The sequence below is a fragment of the Musa acuminata genome, chromosome BXJ3-9 (assembly GCF_036884655.1).
Source record: "Musa acuminata AAA Group cultivar baxijiao chromosome BXJ3-9, Cavendish_Baxijiao_AAA, whole genome shotgun sequence".
Taxonomy (NCBI): domain Eukaryota; kingdom Viridiplantae; phylum Streptophyta; class Magnoliopsida; order Zingiberales; family Musaceae; genus Musa; species Musa acuminata.
The window spans coordinates 5,784,903-5,804,952 of NC_088357.1; the positions used below are offsets into that span (position 1 = coordinate 5,784,903).

General features: G+C 36.6%; 2 protein-coding genes across 5 annotated transcripts; both read left to right on the forward strand.

Annotated features, from left to right (window-relative positions):
* The first annotated feature begins 1,291 nt into the window (after positions 1-1,291).
* Positions 1,292-7,202, forward strand: LOC135582586 (probable arabinosyltransferase ARAD1). 3 transcript variants are annotated; one of them, XR_010501010.1, is made up of 6 exons: positions 1,292-1,465; positions 1,551-2,721; positions 3,110-3,777; positions 4,243-4,572; positions 4,654-6,006; positions 6,859-7,202. XR_010501010.1 is itself a non-coding variant. In XM_009418591.3 (3 exons), the coding sequence occupies exons 2-3, from the start codon at positions 1,783-1,785 to the stop codon at positions 3,629-3,631; spliced, it is 1,461 nt and encodes a 486-aa protein (XP_009416866.2). In that variant the 5' UTR covers positions 1,292-1,465; positions 1,551-1,782; the 3' UTR covers positions 3,632-3,795. The 3 variants fall into 3 exon arrangements, 1 of the variants encoding a protein (XP_009416866.2); XR_010501011.1 differs by having other exon boundaries at positions 4,343-4,572; XM_009418591.3 differs by lacking the exons at positions 4,243-4,572; positions 4,654-6,006; positions 6,859-7,202 and having other exon boundaries at positions 3,110-3,795.
* Positions 7,203-8,695: 1,493 nt separating this feature from the next.
* Positions 8,696-19,863, forward strand: LOC135649975 (probable apyrase 6). 2 transcript variants are annotated; one of them, XM_065168986.1, is made up of 8 exons: positions 8,696-9,489; positions 10,834-10,946; positions 14,256-14,363; positions 15,329-15,383; positions 16,275-16,463; positions 17,205-17,302; positions 17,686-17,882; positions 19,283-19,863. In XM_065168986.1, the coding sequence occupies exons 1-8, from the start codon at positions 8,886-8,888 to the stop codon at positions 19,542-19,544; spliced, it is 1,626 nt and encodes a 541-aa protein (XP_065025058.1). In that variant the 5' UTR covers positions 8,696-8,885; the 3' UTR covers positions 19,545-19,863. The 2 variants fall into 2 exon arrangements, with proteins under 2 accessions (XP_065025058.1, XP_065025059.1); XM_065168987.1 differs by having other exon boundaries at positions 16,281-16,463.
* The last annotated feature ends 187 nt before the right edge of the window (positions 19,864-20,050 follow it).

A 20,050-nucleotide genomic window follows, 5' to 3' on the forward strand; every position in this document is an offset into this window, starting at 1 on the left:
CAAGGCCAAATTATTGTATAATGTGATATTGATAATAAAACATTTATCATTATCATGTACAAGTATTGGTCTGATGAGAAAGTACCAAATCCACGTGTCAAATATCGATGATTGGAAACCTCACATAATTTTTGTATCAATCTATAAAAAGTTGAAGATATAAAAAAATTATTATTATTATATTGATGATGTATCGAATTTATTTACGAGACGTTAAGATTTTGATTCAAACCACGATGAATTTTCTCGGATTCCCAAGTAATATGAATGAAAATAATAGAAATGAAATTAAATATTTATTTTTACTTATCTTCTTGACCTAAAGCTAAAAGTAGTATGTACCTTGAATACTGTTCCTATCCTATGACATCTTAATTAGTCCACATGCGTAAGATTAAAATTAATTTATAAGAATATGATAAATATATTATTTTAATTTTAACTTAAATATTTAGGTATGTGATTTGGGTCAAACAAAATTGATTTACTAGTTAGCTCATCCGATCGTAATTTTTGATATCATAGCTAACATAGTATTTAAGCATGAGAAGACTCCGAGTAGAAAATAATTACTTGTGAATGGAGTGACTCGTCATGATATGGAGTCATCATTGAGTTACGTCTCACATGTATCATTGAGTTACGTCTCACATGTATCATGTTAGGATTTGATACGTTCAAATTTAATCAATTTTTAATAATTTACCGGTTGAAAACTGAATCAAAATCGAATCTAGATAATTTGATTTTGATTCAATTTTATTGGATTAAAATTTTTATGTGATTATGAATTATTAAATTTAAATCAAAAGTTTATGGTACTATTTTTGTGTGAGAATACATTCAGTTTTGAAACTTTATCAAATTTTTAAATAAAATTAAAATTTTTTTACTACTATATATATACTTATCAAAATATTTCGTGGTTAAAACAGGTGGTTGAATAATTTTCTCATTGTATTAATGATGTGTTAAGGGGGTTGAATATTCTATGAAATATTTTACGAGGTAAGAATATTCCATACAATATTCATTGGATTTTTATCCATGCAGATACACAGATGGAAAGTGATGATTTATATATTAGCAAAATATTTCGTGGTTAAAAGAGGTGAATATTCCGTTGAATATACTGTGTGTAATATTTGTTTGGAATCTAATCCACACGGTATATCGACATGGATGAAAGTAACCTACAATATTTCTTAAGTAATAATATTATATATATATATATTATATCATCAATAAATATTCTATGATAAAAAAGAGAGTGACAATTCACGTGGGACTCGCGCCAGTGAGGCGCAACGTAGCATCGTTGATCTCTCTCCACGAGGCGCAACTGCAGGTCAATCGTACTTCCTCCTCGGTGAAGGTTTCTCTTTCCACCCATCCTTTTGTATCCTCCACCTGACCACCTCCCAACACTAAATCACCATGAATCGAGGGGGTGATTCAGCTCGAGGTAGGGTTACAAGATCTTTCATTTATTTCTTTTTCTCTTCTTCTTTGAATGAGAAGAATAAACTAATTTGATACCTTTTTATTAGGATTCACAAGAAGACAGGTCTAACAAATTCTTGAGATCCATCGGGAATTGGGTTTAGGGTTTTGTCCTCGCAACAATGTTGGTTTTTTCTTCTTGGATCCACCGATCGTGTTGGGCATTATGAGATATCAATGAACTGATTCATCATAAAGTCACCGTCATTTATTCTTGATGTCTTGCTCGATCTGGGAGTGCTGAAACCGTGCTCTTTGGGACCCGTGTCAGAGAGGAAGATGCAACCCTCGATCTCGGTGACGAGAAGGTTCCTCTTCTATGTTCTGTTTGCGTCGTTGTTCTTGTTGTTGTTTACGTGTTCCGATCTTTTGAGGCCCCGCAGTAGGCCCCTTGTACCTCAAACAGTGCTCATGTTCGTTCTTCCTAATAAGACTTCAGATGACAGCTTTGGAGCTAGAGATAGGACCAAGTTTCCCCATTCCGATCCATTTCCCTTTTCTTCCTCAATCGTCGTCAATGATAGACGAGGAAGATCCGAGAAAGACATTAGAGAAGCAAGCAGCAAAGGATGCGACTTGGATCGGTCTTTACTCAAGGTATACATGTATGATTTGCCTCCTGAGTTTCATTTTGGATCGTTGGGTTGGAAGGGAAAAACCGATCAGACATGGCCGGATATCGCCGAAATGGATCGAATTCCGACCTACCCTGGTGGATTAAATTTGCAGCATAGTGTAGAATACTGGCTCACCTTGGATCTTCTTGCTTCAAATGTTCCCATTGTGGCGAGGCCTTGCACAGTGGTCCGTGTGACAAATTCAAGCTCGGCGGATGTGTTCTTCGTGCCCTTCTTCTCATCTTTGAGTTACAACCGGCATTCGAAGCCACAAGGGAAAGGTAAAGCTAGCAAAAACAGGATTTTGCAGGATGAGTTGGTGAGGTACTTAATGGGCAGAGAGGAGTGGAATAGAGGTGGTGGGAAGGATCATGTTATTGTAGCTCACCATCCCAACAGCATGTTGCAGGCTCGAAGGAAGCTTGGTTCTGCTATGTTTCTGCTTGCAGATTTTGGGAGGTACCCATCGAAGATAGCCAATCTCAAGAAGGATATCATTGCTCCTTACAGGCATGTAGTTCGTTCGGTCGGCAATGACTCTGCCACCTTCGATGAGCGTCCGATATTAGCATATTTCCAGGGAGCCATCAATAGGAAGGATGTAAGTTAATTACAATTGCCTTATTCGGCTCTTTGGATTGTTTCTTTTAACATCTTGGTTTATATGTTGGTATCAATCGGTTTGAATCATCTATGGGTATAATTAACTTTTTAATAATTTTAGAAAACTTAATTTGCATTTTAGCTCAAATATGTGGCAAGGGTAACATATTAGCTCAAATTAAGGTACAATCGCAAGTCATCTTATGATAGAATGCATGTTAGGGTATTCCTTTGGTGCTTACATCATGCAGCTTATTTTCGTCGTGGATACTTGTTTTCAAACATTTCCTTAGCATTTCAGACTGCACATGCTGTTCTTTTAACATGTTAATTTCATTTGACTGCCTTGTCAATTTGATATACCTGACTGGACTAATATATATCAGGGCGGTAAAATTCGTCGAAAGCTCTATTACCTTCTCAAAGATGAGAAAGATGTGCACTTTTCGTATGGTAGCGTAAGGGAGAATGGAATAAGAAGTTCTGGTCAGGGAATGGCTTCATCGAAATTCTGCCTGAATATCGCTGGAGACACCCCCTCCTCAAATCGTCTCTTCGATGCCATTGTCAGCCATTGTGTTCCCATTGTGATCAGTGATGACATTGAACTCCCGTTCGAAGATATCCTAGACTATTCAGATTTTTGCATCTTTGTACGCACCTCGGATGCTGTTAAGAAGGGTTTTCTTCTGGACCTTCTCAGGGGAATCAAAAGAACAGAATGGACTAAGATGTGGGAAAGGTTGAAGCAAATAGCTCATCACTTTGAGTATCAGTACCCATCAAAGCAGGGGGATTCTGTTCAGATGATCTGGGAAGAAGTTGCTCGCAAAATCCCATATGTTCGTCTGAGCCTTAACAAGGAGAAGAGATTACACAGATCACAGTTTGTGAAGCAAAGCAAATAGGATAATACTTTTGAGGACTCTTGTACATCAGGTTGAAACCTTAGAAAGCTATTTTCTGGGCACAGGGGAAATCAATATCATAGAATTGTGCTTCACTTGTTCAATAAAGAATGTGCAAGCTTGTTAATAGTGCATATAATTTTCTGGTATGTCTATTATTTCTATCCTATGCATTATGTTTCTGTTGCTTTTCCTAACCATTGTGAACCATGCTCTGAGAAATACTGACACAGGACATTGCCAATATGCCTGTAATTTTATTCATAAATAAACTCAAACATCAGACTGAGGAGGATCAACTGATCTACAGATGAATGCCATTAAAAGCTAACTTCAGCTGTCCCTATGCATAAATGAGTAGGAATCTATGCTTGAGATCTAGTTTCTCAGATGATAAATCATGGAGCTGTTGATTGTTGTTAGAACAAAATCACACTGCTGAGTTTACAGTAAGTCTTAATTGTTTATGAATGTCTTTATATATATGTATGCATGCTTTTAAGATGTGTTATCCAAGAAATGCAAGACAGACCCAAAGGGATCTAAATTTGTGATGCCCAAGTTGTCTTACTGTAATCCTCCATTCTTTCCCTTTAACCGGCTATTTACAGATGCCTCCTCTCTAGCAAAACCATTGGATGATTGAACTGTCAAATGAGGAAAGAAACAAAGCATTACAAGCAGCAACGAAACCTCATGATCTCCTTGCAGTTCTTCGCGTGATGGATTTCTTTTCCCGGCTTTAGTTGCTTCATGGATGCAACATCCTCCCAGCTAGTTTTGGACGACGATAAGGAAGAGCGCTCACGAAGCTTCAGCACCGGTTGTGGATGGGATCTGATCCCCTTCGAACTCTTCGTTTGCTCATCTTGTTAGGATCCACAGGCGATGGCTCTGCTGCAGATTTCTTGCTCGCATCAAGGCTGACGACACCAGTATGGGTAAGGCTGCGTTCCTTCTTTACTGTCCTTGCATGTTCTTCTTCGTTCCACCTGATGCCGTAGACCTCCTCTGGCTTGCAGGAAAACAACCAAACGCACACGAGAAGTACAAGGAGGAGGAGCCTACGAGTGCAGATTCCCATCGGTCCTCCAGTTAGCCACAGAGATGTGAGAGGCCCTTCTGGTTCGGCCTTAAAAGGCCCCATCCCTGTAGATATAGTCCTCTCATTCATCGGCATATGGGTTTTGGTCCAAAAGCACAAAGCTCAGTAACGCAAAAAACACCTAGAGCATTCGGATTCACTCCAATCATATGGCTGCAACCCAAGCAAATCCAAGGCTGTTTTAGAAGGTTCTGTCATGTATGAATAAAGAGATTGGCACGCCATCCTTGGGAAGCGAAGTATCTTTCCGGTGGTTCCCTTCCCTCCCCTCCAAATCCCCCCTCACTAAGCAAGCACTAAAGGAGATGTTCAGGGAGTACGGCAGCAGCGAAAGAAACACCTGCTTTATCTCTCTTCTGTGATCATCATCCTGTGCTTTAGGATTTCCTCTTACAACAAGGAAGCACTCTTATCCATGCACCAAATGAAAGAAAACAAGTACTTGGTTTCTCGTGCTGAATGCGCTTCTTTTTGCTTTTCTGCGTTATTCCTGCTGCTATATACCCTACTTTTCCTATATCTCATCCATTACTTCTCCCATGACTCTTTAATTTTCCTCTTTTTCCTTTTTCCATGGAGAACACATTCCTCTTTCACTGTTCTTTTCATATTTATATTGCTTCTCAGTATCACATGCAGCTCGTAGGATTCCTAAAGCACAGGTTCCCTCACTTCAACAAAAACTACGAGCAACTCAAGTATCGCACATCAGGTGTTTGTTGCTTTTTCTCTTTGAAATAAAGCAAAAGAGCAACAGTGGATGCTGCTGCTTTCCAAGGGCACAAGACTAGAACTCACATGGAGGACTATGCTCCCATTGCATGAAGAAAAACTCAAACAATATTGTTTCATGCAACATAAAAAATTTATCTCCATATTCAAGTGCCTTTCATACATACATCATGCACAATGTCAATTTTATTTTTGATTCTAGAAGCATGCTTGGTCACTTTGAAATAAACTCTCTGATGTTCTTTTTATTTATTTATTTTTCTTGCTAAAAAGTGTTCATCTATTATTACTTAATATATGGTACTTCGGAAACCTCACAAGTTTGTGATCATTGAACAGGGAGAAGAAGGAAAGAACACAGGAAATAGAGCTGCAGGGAAATCCAGGGAATTATCATGATTTGGTCTTCTCTCTGGAGACTAGTTTTCTAAAGTGGGCAATTTCTTAATGTCACCCAAGTGCTTTTATATACTTTTGAAGCAGGCTATCAGATATTTGGGACCCAACTGAGTAATTCTATATTAGAACTGGCAGAAAAGTAAGTGAATCCTAGCTAATGTGGACACTTGTTTTAAAGCACCCTAAAGAACAAGTGTGCAAATGCTGACTGTTCCATTAATTTACCTAACAGCTATTTTATGTAGTATTGAGTGGATCTAAAGATATCAGGTCTTGGAGGAATTTAGGTAGAATTTGCACATGGTCTTCAGCCAGTTTGCCTCAGATGTCCTTCAAATAGGATCAATTACATCCATTTCATATTTGGTGAAGTTGTATGGTGTAAAAGTGATCAACCAAAATAACAGAGTCTGTTTCTCGTGAAGTGATATTTGAACTCAATAGGCTCTCTCCTTCTGTGATAATTTTTAGCATAGTTAAAGGCACTCATAATATTAATGTGCATCATCACAGGAACTGAGCCATCTGTCAGAACTCCAAGATATTTTAGAAATTATCTTAGCTATATGATTTCCCAAATTCTCATTACCATAAAAACATGTCTTCCTCTTATTTTGCCATCTGCTTGGTTCAAATTAAAATTCTAGTTGCCCTATGTTGAAAGACCATTGATGTTGAAGTTTAAAGGCTCCATGAACTATATATTGAAGCCTCTCCTCTTCATATGCTTCTTGAAGAGCATGATAGAAGTGTGCATTTTCTTTGAGGTGAGGCTCTCATCACCAAAAGAACATCAAACCAATATTCATGGAGAATTTATGGTGGCATTTTGGTGAACCCTTTTAAATTATGTCTAGTACACTCATCTACCATGATCTTAATCATTTAATTAGGTTCAAATAGCTACAAAATTGCTTCATGGATCTCCGAACAAGCTTATTATATTCTTGTATGTGATATGAGTCCTGATTGTGCCAATGTGATATTTCAGTTTTTAGGTGCAAAGTTATGATCATCTCAGCTTCATGGGGTTTCCACATTGTCAAAGAAGTCGAATAATTGCCATGCCAAGAAGATTGGAAGGAATGCGATGCCTAAGCAGTGACCCCCTCCAAAAGATATCTTTTGGCGTATATCACATAGCAAATAATTTCTCACAGTTCAGAGAGTTTATACTAGTAAACATTTTTTATGAATCTTGTCACAAAGTATCATTGCAAATGTAAGAGGGTGAGATGTTCAATGGAGTTTGAGGTGTAGATTGAATTGTGTATGTATCAAGTCGATCGTATGAATATGTTATTGACGCAAGGAAATTCGTGTTTTTTCTTTTAACTTGTTTAGGTACTAAAAGTACATGTCGATATGGTTTAAGTGTAATGCTCGTTGATGTTAGATTTTGGGATCAGTGGAAGCATCATCATCTTCTTCGGATCCTTCAATCACTATTTCATGTTTTTCATCTTGGATAATTTAAAGGCGTCTGGGATTGCTCTCGAGTAACAATAAGGTTACACATTTCATTGCTTTTGTGACTGCTACGTGGATATTTATCTAAAAGCTTTTGTGATTGTCTATCTATATTTATAGTCATTCATCAATTGCAATGGCAATTATAAGCTGATCATTCCATGCTCGAATGCTTGGGCTAAACTTAGTGGTAAGGTCCATTCTATCCTCACCCTATTAATTGATGACTAATCTAATTTTATTTTTTAGTAGAGATAATATAATGTGTTTGACATCAGATCACTTCCCTCATACATTCCTCTCTTAGATGCCACTATCCTCCTAAGAGACGCTACCATAGTACTCTCCGACTATCTTGTCTTCCCCAAATAAAGGTATCTCCACTAATCATATAACTTTACATCATCCATACTATAAATATAACATATGAAAACTAAGAAAATAACTCCATAAAACTCTTTCTAATTCTTAATTTTTAATCAAGAAATATTTGATTCTCATGAAAGCCTGAGGATTAGAGAAAGGTAGTTAAGATACTTATAATATTGCCTTCAATGAAAAGAATGTTTATTCTCAAATTTAAATCTAACATGATTGACAATTATAATTACATTCGGGATGTCAATGGACTCATGATATAAACCTCGTATCACATTTGTAAAAAGATAATTTTCAAAACCATCCATCAATTTTAAATATTTATATTCCACATTTTATATAATCCTTGAAAAAGATTTAATTTATAATATTATTGAAAATAAATTATAATATTTATGATAATATTCTTAAAAATATATTAATTAAAAAAATAAAATCACCTTATTCTATTGTTGTAGCAAAAACATGAAAATTAGAGTCTTTACAAAAATCAGATCCCTAAGATTGAAGAATCTACCAGATAGTTGATAAGTAAAATAACTGATTAATAAAAATATTTTATATTTGGTAATTAATGAGATTGCAACATCATAATCATTAACCAAAACATTAAAAGTCCATAAATGATAAATAAAACAAAAAATATAAAAAAGACCACACACCAGCCGCACCTGCGCCGCATGCGCGGGGATTCACCGTTCACTTCGGATGCCCAAATTTACGCTCCTTGCAACGAGGCACAAATCTTGCGCTTGCCAACGATTACGTGCTGCGTCACGCCCGTCTCAGACTCGGCGCGTGCTTCCCTCTTTGCAGGGCCACGTAAGCATTGGACAGAAATTGCTACGACGGATGTTATAACAGATCCTCTACTGCGGAAATGCGGTCATCAGCTCAAAGCGTGACCGTCTGATGCGTGGGTCCCCTCTGTCGCGCTGGATCCAATTGGTCCATGTCCTTTTTCCTCTCCAGCGACAAAAATCAAACCAAAAACTACAAGAACTCCATCCGTGGCATTTGTCCTATCCGCCGCAGGAGGAGGCGCTCCGGCGAGAATCGGCGGCGGAGGGAGGGTCAAACCCTAAGTTCCTATTCTTCATCTTCTTCTTCTTCTTCTTCCAGGAACTCTGGCGATCCGACCAGACTTCCTAGACCTCACCCTGCGTATTGATGCGACGATCGAATGCTCGACCGCCGGCAGTCGAGCCCGAGCCCTCGAACACGATGAGCGCCTCCAAGCCCCATCAGCTCCGCCCTTTATCCGTATCCTCCCGCCTCTCCTTCTTATCTCCCTCGAATTCCAAGCACCACCGCCGTGCCGACGGCTGTGGCCGCCGCTGCGCCGTCATCGCCCTTGCGGCCGCCTTCCTATGTCTCTTCATCGTCACAAGAGGCCCTGATTCTCGCAAATATGCGATCATTTTGGATGGCGGGAGCACCGGGACTCGGATCCACGTATTCGCCTACAGGATCGGATGGGGATCGATGCCGACGCTCGATCTTGGCCTGACGGCGTCCATGAAAGTCTCCCCAGGGCTGTCGTCGTACGCAGCGGACCCAGATAACGCGGGGCAGTCTCTGGTGGAGCTGCTGGAGTTTGCGAAGGAGAGAGTTCCAGGGGAACTGTGGGAGGATACGGAGGTAAGACTCATGGCAACGGCAGGGTTGAGGTTGCTCGATGTAGCAGTTGTGGAGAGGATACTGGAGTCTTGCAGAAAGGTCCTGCGGTCTTCGGGCTTCCAATTCCAGCATGATTGGGCAGCTGTGATCTCAGGCAGGTGAATCTAGAGAACTCTATTGCTGCTTTTTGAAATGCTCTTTTGGTGTTTCTAAGCATATTAGAAGTTGTATAGAGCAGAAGATTTATGTGCAAGTCATTCCTTTTGGAACATTTGTTAATTTATCTTTTTTACCTTTCACGTTTGTTATCTATTGCTTGTCAGTTCAATTCTTTTGCATGCAAGTTTATAATGGTTAATTGAGTGTGCAAATCTTTACAAGCATTTTTGTAAGTGAGACTATGGCTTAAGAAATTCAAATCTTGTTATTGAGCTCTGGATCTTATAAACGTTTTGTTTACTTGGATGCAAATGCATAAGCTGCATATGTTCTCTAGTAAAGCAGTTCGAGGTATAAGCAGCTGAAGTTCACGTGAATTCAATTGAATTAAGTTGGATAATCTTATTGCATGAGACCCATCTCCATGTTTCAGCCTCCAGTAGCGGGAAGCAAAACTAACAGTCACTAGCTTTCTCTTTTTTGTTTTTTTTTTCTTGTAAAGGAGTTACCTCTGTCTTCCCAAAATATCAGCTGCTTCTTCTGCTAGCTGCCTTCTTACCGTGCTAAATTAACTTCACTAAATTACTTTTAGACCCAAGTGAACTTATCATCTTCTTAGAAGTCTAAGTTTCTTGTAAAATTCAAGTAGTTTAAGTTTCAATGGCTTAAGATGCTAAGTTGCTAATTCTTCCATAGTTTCCAAAAGATTAAACTCCGAGGTCAAAGCATTTTAATATGACACATTTTCTTTCGTCTAACTTGTGAAAAGGAACAGTGGTCTATTTTAATGATCCAAATGTACCTCATAAGGTGCATCAAGCTGTTATTGATGATTCTTTCATTATTAAGAGAAAAAATTGGTCATGGTACTTGTCCTTTTAAGACTTAGGTTTTATTCCGTGTTGTCAACCTAGTACTTAACTAAGATGGATTATATTTTTTTATTGAGCTGGCTTATATGGATTAGCTTGTTTAGATGCGTCAAAGAAGCCCATGGTCTGGATCATTATCACCCTGGTTGTATATATACTTTGTGTGTTTCGATTTGGGTTCCTGACAATCTTGCTCTGGCTAACATTATTGAGGTGCCGATAGGAAAGCTATATTTCCTTTTATATTTGTTTTAGTTATCAAAATGTTTCAATGTCACCTATTTTCTCTAACATAATTGGCCTTGTTTTGTATATTATGGTTATCCTTCTACTCAATGTCAAGTGAACCTGCATTTACTAGAAAATTACACCTCTAAATTATTATATCTTTAGTATCCTCCTCTTGGAGGACTCCAGATGAGTTTTAGTTTTGTAACGTTGTATAACTTGTAACGATCTTCTTACAGGTTCTGATGAAGGCATCTATGCATGGGTTGCAGCTAACTATGCTCTGGGTAGTTTAGGAGGTGAACCTAAGAAAACTACTGGGATATTTGAACTAGGAGGAGCTTCCATTCAGGTTTTTTTACCATTTCATAAGTTAGCTAAATCAACTCTTGCTGCAAGCTCTTTCTTCTTAGGATTTTCTGTGTTGATTGTAAAAATTTGGTTAATGGATAAAAGTTTTTCAGACAACGAATAAGTTGTTCTGCCTGATATTTGTTCAAAAAGGTTAATCTCGTTATAGATGTGGTTTGTACTCGACTTCAGTTAGTAATATGTAGTGCAATACTTGCATGACTCTCTGTCATTATGACTTATATTTCTTAGAGAAAGTTGTGGTAGTTTAGAAAAACATAAGCTAGGTATTGCAATTTGTTTATGTTTTGCTGGGTTGTGAAAATTGCTATATTAGCTCACCTCCATTAAGGATAAGTTGCATTATATATGCAATTTAAGTAAATAATATTTTTGAGTTCTTTGATGTCCTAATCCCTGGTTTAAGGCACTGGTTCTTTAGTTTGGTTTCATGATTTCATTGAAGAATGTAAATATATACAAAATGTAAGCTGTGCAACTTAAATGGATTTAAAAAACTCTAACATCTTAAATTTGTTTTTTTTTTATTTAAAAAATGATAACGACAACTACAACAGTAATAGGACACTCTTTTAGGAAGCTAAGTTTATTTTCTTAACAGCTATTTTGCTGAATTTGTTCTTCTTTCCTTGTTTTGGTTATTCTCCTCTTTCTGAATTTTCTTTTTTCTTGACCTATCAGTGTGACTGGAATTGAAGATTCTAGGAAATTTAATGTGTAACTGAAACCATTCGACTCTGGTAGGTGACAATAACCCTAACATAGGTAAAAAAATTTCAACCATTGGTTAATTTTTTTTTTATAATACTGAATCTCCATTTAGTTAAATCCTGTTGCTTAAAGAAGAACTAAGGTACTCAGTTGAAGTCAACTAAAGTAATCCAAGATATAGGAAAATTAGGCATGACACCCTCAGGGTTAGAGAAATGGCATTTGACATTTTATGTGGAAAATGACAGATAATTTCAATTTTGATTTGGTTCTTGTTACAGACAGATTACATGTTTGTTCCACAAAAAGGAGATTATAAGTGGAGGCCTGTGGTTCAATTGGGCTTCACAGCTTATAGCCTCCTTTATGTGTGATGGTATGTCAAGAGTTGTCTTTTCCCCTTTTTGAGTTCTTAGTCTAGGATTACCCTGACTAGAGTTAAATAAAGCTCCTATTGTACTGGAAATCAATAATAGGAGTTCAATCACCTGTTGGTTCTTTCCGGCACCATTTTCTAGACCAAATGCTTGTCTTCACTGAAATAGGAAGGGCCTCTTTATAAGTCTTCATGTTGTCCTACTTTAGCTGATTTCTTTTTTGGGCCATGATGGGGCTGGTGCAGGTGCACTAGGATATCAGTGGCTAGTACATAATTTAGGTGGGAGTAGCACCGATTGGTCTTGTCCCTTATGGGGTCAACAATTTTCTTTTGTTATGAACTTGAGAGTTTCTTGTTGAAGTTTAGTTGTAATCTTATTCCTGAGCCATCGGGGTTGACAGTTGACATAGAAGCTTCTTTTCTTCTCTGAATTGCCATGAGTTGTCATAGTTTCTGTATTTTTGATGTGATAAGGCCAACCAAGCAGGGTGCTTGGCTAGCCAAGCCACAGGCCTAATTGGCCCAATGCATGTGGCCAAGTGCCTTGTTGCTGTCTACTGTCATGGGTGGCAAGGGGAGAGAGCTTGCCACATTAGTCCATCTCACATAAACAGCTAGTGTAAATCTCTTGTGGTTTGTATGATAGTGAAGACTGGCTTTGGTTAGGGTTTGACTAGGAAGCTCAGTCAACTTCTATTTGGAATTAAACTAGGGCTAACTTGAACAATTCTATTAGTCCTAATCTCGGTTAAAGATGCCTATGAAGACTGACAATCTTCTTGAGAAGCTGAGTGATAGAGGGAGAGATTGATTGTGGTTTTCACTCCAATCCATTTGGATCTGATGGATGAATGTGCTACAATTTACTTCTGTTATAAAGCAATGGTTGCTAGCTCTACCCAAACATTGTCACTGATAAAGTTGGGGCACGAGGCAAATTGATTGCTGTATCTCTGTAAATTTTATGCAGTCTTAAGGTGCAATGTTACAAACACTAAGACAGCTGCAGGTGGCCATGCTATATATGGCTTGCCCGTCAAACTTGGTTGTGGTGCTTAATTTGTAGATGGAATTATCAACAGCGGTAAATTTTAAATTTTGTAATAAACAGATTCTTTATCGTCGACTTAAAAGTCAAAAATTTGATAATGCTGATGATTATGCCCTTAAAGTTCCCAAGATCTTGCTTATAATAGGTTGGTCTTCTTATCTATGTGCATAAAGGTGGGTGGGAAGGGAACACGTTTAGGATAGCTATGCCATATATCCATACACCCAATTACAGTAACACCCCATGACACAAGTATGGTAAATTCTGGCCTTTGCCTGTACTGGATCTGTTACGATTGCAACACCAGTCCTAGAATGGCCTCTAAAAAGGTCAAGGGCAGTCAATGGTAGTCCCTTTAGATTGGCCTACATCCTAAACATATTGCTTCACCAGCCTGCACAACAAAACAATTGAGCAGATGGCCACACCAAATATCAGCAATATTGCACCATTGATGCTGTTGGTAGATCATCAAACTTACATCAGACTTTTGCATTGGAAAATGCAATTTTTTTTCCAGGTTCAGTTAATTATTCAGAGCTAAGCAATCTTAAGCATAAGGACACAGCTAACAAGATCAAGGTGCCATTTCAAGCATTCCATCTTGAGGAGCGAATTTTGCAATTGTGCAAATTCCTGAGTTGGAAGATTCTACAATCTGGAAATTCCAAGATGAGCAATTCTTCTACATTTTTGTTAAGGATGGAATTCGACAATTTTACGGGAGAACGCTAGGATCCTTGATTGGAGGCTAAACTCATAATAAAGTTTTCGTTTTAATATGAATATGACCACTAAATTATTGAAAGTATTTGATAGAGGGGCCCAGTTACCATTTTTAATAATCACTTTAATGATTATGTTGCCTGAAACAACAGATGTAGGATGATGATAGTTGCTTCTTCATTTCAGGAAATTTTAGTAAATAGCTAGATGCTAGTACAAGCAAATTATGCTAGATGCTAGTACAAGCAAATTATGCTATGTGGTTGAGCTTTGATCAAAATTTTAAACTTTTGTAATTAATATTTTATTGTATTTCAGAATGAAAATTATTCTGTAGTGCATAATTGACCTTCATTCAATGTTTCAAAATTTTGTAATTATGATCACCATTTATGTTACTTTGTCTTGATTCTCAATTTCAGGCAACCTTTGTTTCAAGTGAACCTTTGGCCCCAGAGCTCTCACATGTCCTTCAGTTTGGAAAAATTACATATAACCTTTACAGCAATAGCTTCCTGTATCTCGGTCAGGTGAATTTCCTGCCATAATAAGCTTGATCATTTCTACTTATTAAATATGTATAACTGCCATAACTTGAGAAGTTATTTCCCTAGATTCTTGTGTGCACAAATATGCACTTAATGGCCTAAATCTATACATTGAATATGTTAGTCTATTGACCAGTTGCACTAAACTTTGTCAGGACAGTTCCATACAAGTCATGACTTGAATAGTCAATAGAGATCATAAGGCATTTGCTATTTCAGATGTTTGTTATTTGATTTACACAGGAGAGTTTATAGAATCAAATTGTGTTCCAAATTTAATTGAGTAGATAAAAGTATTAAGATTTGTTGTGATAGATTCTGAATAACAAATATGGAAATATATCATGAAAAGTTAAATAGGTTATTTGCATATTTTCAGAATAAGGTGCATCAATCAATCTGGCATTTTGTGGTACCATTGGTCAGTTTGGGATAATATGGTGCCATTGACTAGTTTAACCATGCTACAAGAGAAAAGCTAAAAGATACCATAGAACTCATCACCATTATTTGAAAAGGTTGATCCTCATAGATGCTATAACATTAAAAAGAAAACTTTGTATTACCAAGTTCTTTTCCTTTCAAAACATTATAAATGACAGAGAGTATAGCCATTTGGATGTTGCTAATCAATAATTCTGAATAACGAAAAAAATGTCAGTTCCATGTTATCCAAAAGATATCTGGGTGCTATTTGAGTTCACATAATCACATTATAATTTTCTTTAGTAAGAATGGCACTGTTCTGAGATTCATCAATATTCGTGTACTTGTAGAGACTCATCTAAATTTTTTATTTACATTGCTGAATGAAACCAGTCTTGTGCTTCCACTTTTGCTGCTTATTCCATAAGGCATTATATATATGTTGGATGGGTTAAATATGTACAGCAATATACGTTCATTGAAATCTTGTATATAGGGAGCTAACTGATGTCATCCTGCAGAATGTGGCTTATGACTCACTTCATAACTTGCTTAGCTCAGGAGACCTTAGATCATGTAAGTTAGTTTTTTTACTCTTCTTTCTGATTACTACTAAGTTTTGTTTGTTGAGTTTCTACATGGGAAAATGCAGATTTTTCCTATTGCTATGATAACAACATAGCTTCCTTACCAAATTGGTTTGCATAAGCTTAAAAGATCTTTTTGATGCTTTGTAAAAGATAGGTCTCTAGATAGAGGGTTAGTAGTGTTGGAGTTTGCAATTTCTATATTGGGATTCATTTCCTACTTATGCTTGCTGGTCCTTTTTGTTATTTAACATTTGGAGATAATATGATACCTTAGATATCATAAAATATGTGTGGTTGTTACTTGTTAAGTTTCAATGAGTGGCTGAACTTTTGAAGCAATTTATGCATATTTCAGATTCTTGCTACCTGGTGTTCCTGAAATGAGCCTTAGCTTTTGTAGGAATGAACAGGGCCTTGTTCTAGTGGTTGTTTGCCCTCTTCATCTTGAAGAGTTCTAGGTAAAGAATTGTCATGGAAGTGATGCCAGGTATTTGACTCCTTAAGGTCCATGACAAGAAAGTTCGGAATTTTGAGGATGATTGGACTTCTCTATGTAAAAGTTATGGCAAGTTCAATGCATTTTCGTTTCTGAGGTTTAAATTGATCTTGATATCCTTCAATGTTCAGCAGTGCATTATGTACATAAGAGTGATTCATCATGTTTGTTATGCCCTCAATCTAATCCAAGTAGTGTTACAAATGAAAAGGCATGTAGCATAGATAATAATCAATAATCCAACCTGTCACTGCATTTTCTGGCAGATGTAGAGTTCAGGTTAGATCAATTTTAAGGTTTATGGTTCTAAAGCCATGTGTCTCTATGAGTATATTAGGAATGATAAATAGTAATATTTGGACACTTGTTTACTGAATGCAGCTGCAGCTTTTATCCAGGAAGAAACCTATATAGATCCTTGTATTCCCAGAGGATATATGCGTGGTGGGGGACCAGGAAAGCTTTCTACCAGTCTCCTAAATTCAAAGACCACATATAGGTCTTCTCGTGCAATTGGTAACTTCTCCGAATGTAGACTAGCTGCATTGAAGCTTCTAGAGAAGGAAAAAGGTAACTAGTTGTTTTTTTGCTACTGCTGAAGACCACATTTTATCACCATCTTACAAGGTTTCTTTTTTCTATTTTTTCACCTTCTTAAATGTAGCCATGTTAAGTTAGTTATATCATTTTTTTGGCCTAAGCTACTAAGATATGAGATTACCACTTCAGTTTGCCATAACTCCAACGGCAGTCATCAGAGAAACAACCTTAAATTTGTACCATGATCTTTTGATTTATGGAGGTCAAATTAATGGTGTTCTGTCATGTGCCTTTGCTGACAGCCTCACAATTGTGAACTCTCTGATACAATTTTTCAAGACTCATTTGAAATAAAGCCACTGCAAGTTTTTCTAGAAGAAGATTAAATTTTATAGGCACAATTACCTTTATGTGGAAAATGGGTGGTTATCTGCAGTATCCATCATTATGATCAGAATAGCAACGGGCTCTCTACTTATTTGGACATCTTAAGATTTGTCAGTCCATTTTAAAATGTATATCTTGCCTTATGGACCACACATGATGATGTCAAAGGTTTTATTCTGGCCTCTTTATCTCCTCATCTGATTTCTTTCCCGTATAGTTTTGAAAGAGAGACTAAGCTAGGTTCAGTTCAGAATGCCATATTAAGCAATGATATATAAGTAATCACATATTATTGATTTCTTTTTGGGAAGAAATCCTTATGTATAGAATGAATTTAGTGGCTATTCTTGTAAAAGAAAATTTTTATTTTTTTGATATCTGCAGAAAAATGCTTATCCCAGATCTGCCATTTTCGGCTGACATCTATGCCCAAGTTGCAAGGGAGATTTTTGGCAACTGAGAATTTCTTTCATACTTCAAAGGTTAGTTAATTTTGTTTTCTGTTCACATATTGTTTTCGATAGACAAATCTAGGATTTGCCAGCAACAACTTATGCCGCAATGCCTTCAACCAACAGCATGAGATAACGCTGGATATGACTGCAAAACTTGTTTTAAAACTATAGAACATGATGGAAAGGAAAATAAGATTCTTGTCGAATCTGCCCAATGGCAAGCTCAAATAGGCTGCATATGTATCCTTTCTGTGTGCACATGTGCTGATATGCATTTGCTCTTTGGAGCTTAGCAGTGATTATTTTGGGATCTTACAGCAAGTTTTAGTGAGAAAATTGCTCTTTATGGTGTTTTTCCATGGCCAAGCTTGTTTATGACTCATCATTTGTCTCTTTCTTCTACTTGATAGTTCTTGGGCTTGGGACCAACACCATTACTATCTGATTTGATAATGGCTGGGGAACAATTTTGCGGTGAAGATTGGCTGAGACTCAAAAGGAAATATGACACTTATGACGAGGAAGATCTCATGAGGTTTTGCTTTTCTACAGCATATATTGTGGCTCTACTACATGACACTTTAGGATTTCCTATGGATGATGGAAGGTATATGAGCTATGCCCATTGCATATCTGCGAGTAATTTATGTTTTGTTCTTTTTCCAATTCAGATTAGAACATGAAGATAGTAAGATTATATTTTACTTGTTGAAGTTACTTTACTTTAATTTGGTTTTTTTAGCTTCTAAATTGTTAGCTGAACTTGCATATATGCAAAAAAAGAAAAACTTATTTTAGCAGTACATAGTTCTAGCTCTTGTTTTATATATGCTAAAATCTCATGAGGTTATGTTCCAGGCAGTATCTACCATGAGCTTAATATTCTAAACTGAAGATATCATCATCAACCAACAAGAAAAGTAACAAGCTGTAACATCTTGCGGTTCACTATATAAATGTTTTCTGTTCATTTTTCTATATAAGACAATATGGCTATAATTAATTACTTAACTACCCAATACCCTAATCGATAGAGCATATATCTTACAACTACCTTATATATGTGTTCTTAACAAACACAAGAATCACATAAAAATTCGAAGTTCTTTTGTACTTTACTACTTAGCTTTTATCTTTATGATAATGTCTTTGTCAATTTCTTCTTTTTGTTGTATAATAGATCAAATTTACCTAAAACCCATATTTGTATAATATATCTTACAATTACCTTATATATGTGCTCTTAACAAACACAAGAATCACATAATTTAAAGTTCTTTTTGTACTTTACCACTTAACTTTTTTCTTTATGATAATATCTTTGTCAATTTCTTCTTTTTGTTGTATAATAGATCAAATTTACCTAAAAACCCATATTTGTATAATATATCAAATTTGTATAATATATCTTACAATTACCTTATATATGTGTTCTTAACAAACACAAGAATCACATAAAAATTCAAAGTTCTTTTTGTACTTTTACCACTTAACTTTTTTCTTTATTATAATATCTTTGTCAATTTCTTCTTTTTGTTGTATAATAGATCAAATTTACCTAAAACCTTTACTTACATGAAATTGTTCATCCATCTTGAATACACTTCAATTCTTCTCTTAGTATTATTAAAACTTTGTTACTTGTAATTGTTGTTACTCCTTAATCTAAAACCTTTAATTTCTAAAATTTTACAGAAGTTTCGAGTAAATGCTATCTATCTATCATTGTCTAAGATAATATCATGAACAAACAACATATGTCATGAGATTTATCCACCAAATTTAAAATTTTAGGACTATTATCATCCACTGAAAGCCCTGTAGACTTTCCATATTAAAAGGGACTTAAAGTAGATATTCAATTCAAGGTTGAGTGTGCTTAAACATGGATGATGACACCCGAGGATCTTTGCAGATTCCACCTTGAAGTTGATACAATATCTTATTTAGGTTTACTTTAGCTGTATATAATAAGGAGACATAACCCACATATTGTCTATGCTGCAGGGTTGTTTTTGCAAACCAGGTTGTTAACATACCACTTGACTGGGCATTGGGTGCTTTCATAACGCAAAAAGCATTAAGACCAAAGAGCTCTGATTGGATCTTTGCTGTATTAGGCGATGACCCATCGGCGTTCTTCTATCTATTCGTCTCCATTATGCTAATCTTTACAGCATGGTCTGTGTTGAAATGGATGAAACCAAAGCTGAAGATTATATACGACCTGGAGAGAGGCCGTTACATCCTAACTCCTGTCAACCGATGATCCTGCTTGACTTCTGGATGTATGTCCCTGAAGAAGAGGTAGATAGCTTCACACTATACCGAATAAATAGTGATTATTGTATCATCCTAACTCCTGTCAACCGATGATCCTGCTTGACTTGTGGATGTATGTCCCTGAAAAGAGGTAGATAGCTTCACACTTTACCGAATAATGATTGATTATTGTATTTGGGTATTACCCTCCTAGCGAATTGACATATCGTAGCCAGGGATTCACAGGTCCCTCTGTATTTATTAGATAATGTTGTAGTAACGTCCATTGTATTTCTTAATATAGAATATAAAGTCATTTGCATTCAGTATGCACTCACATGGTTGTACCAGTTCGGCAATGTCCAACATTGGCTGACACAGGCTCCTCTTATGTAACCGTGTGAAACTAGATTCAACGGTGTGTTATTGAAGCTGTAGCCCTATCTTTCCGTGTCGAGTTTCTCGATGCATTCTAATTGCAGTCGTCCATTTCTCGCCATTGCTGTAGGTCGA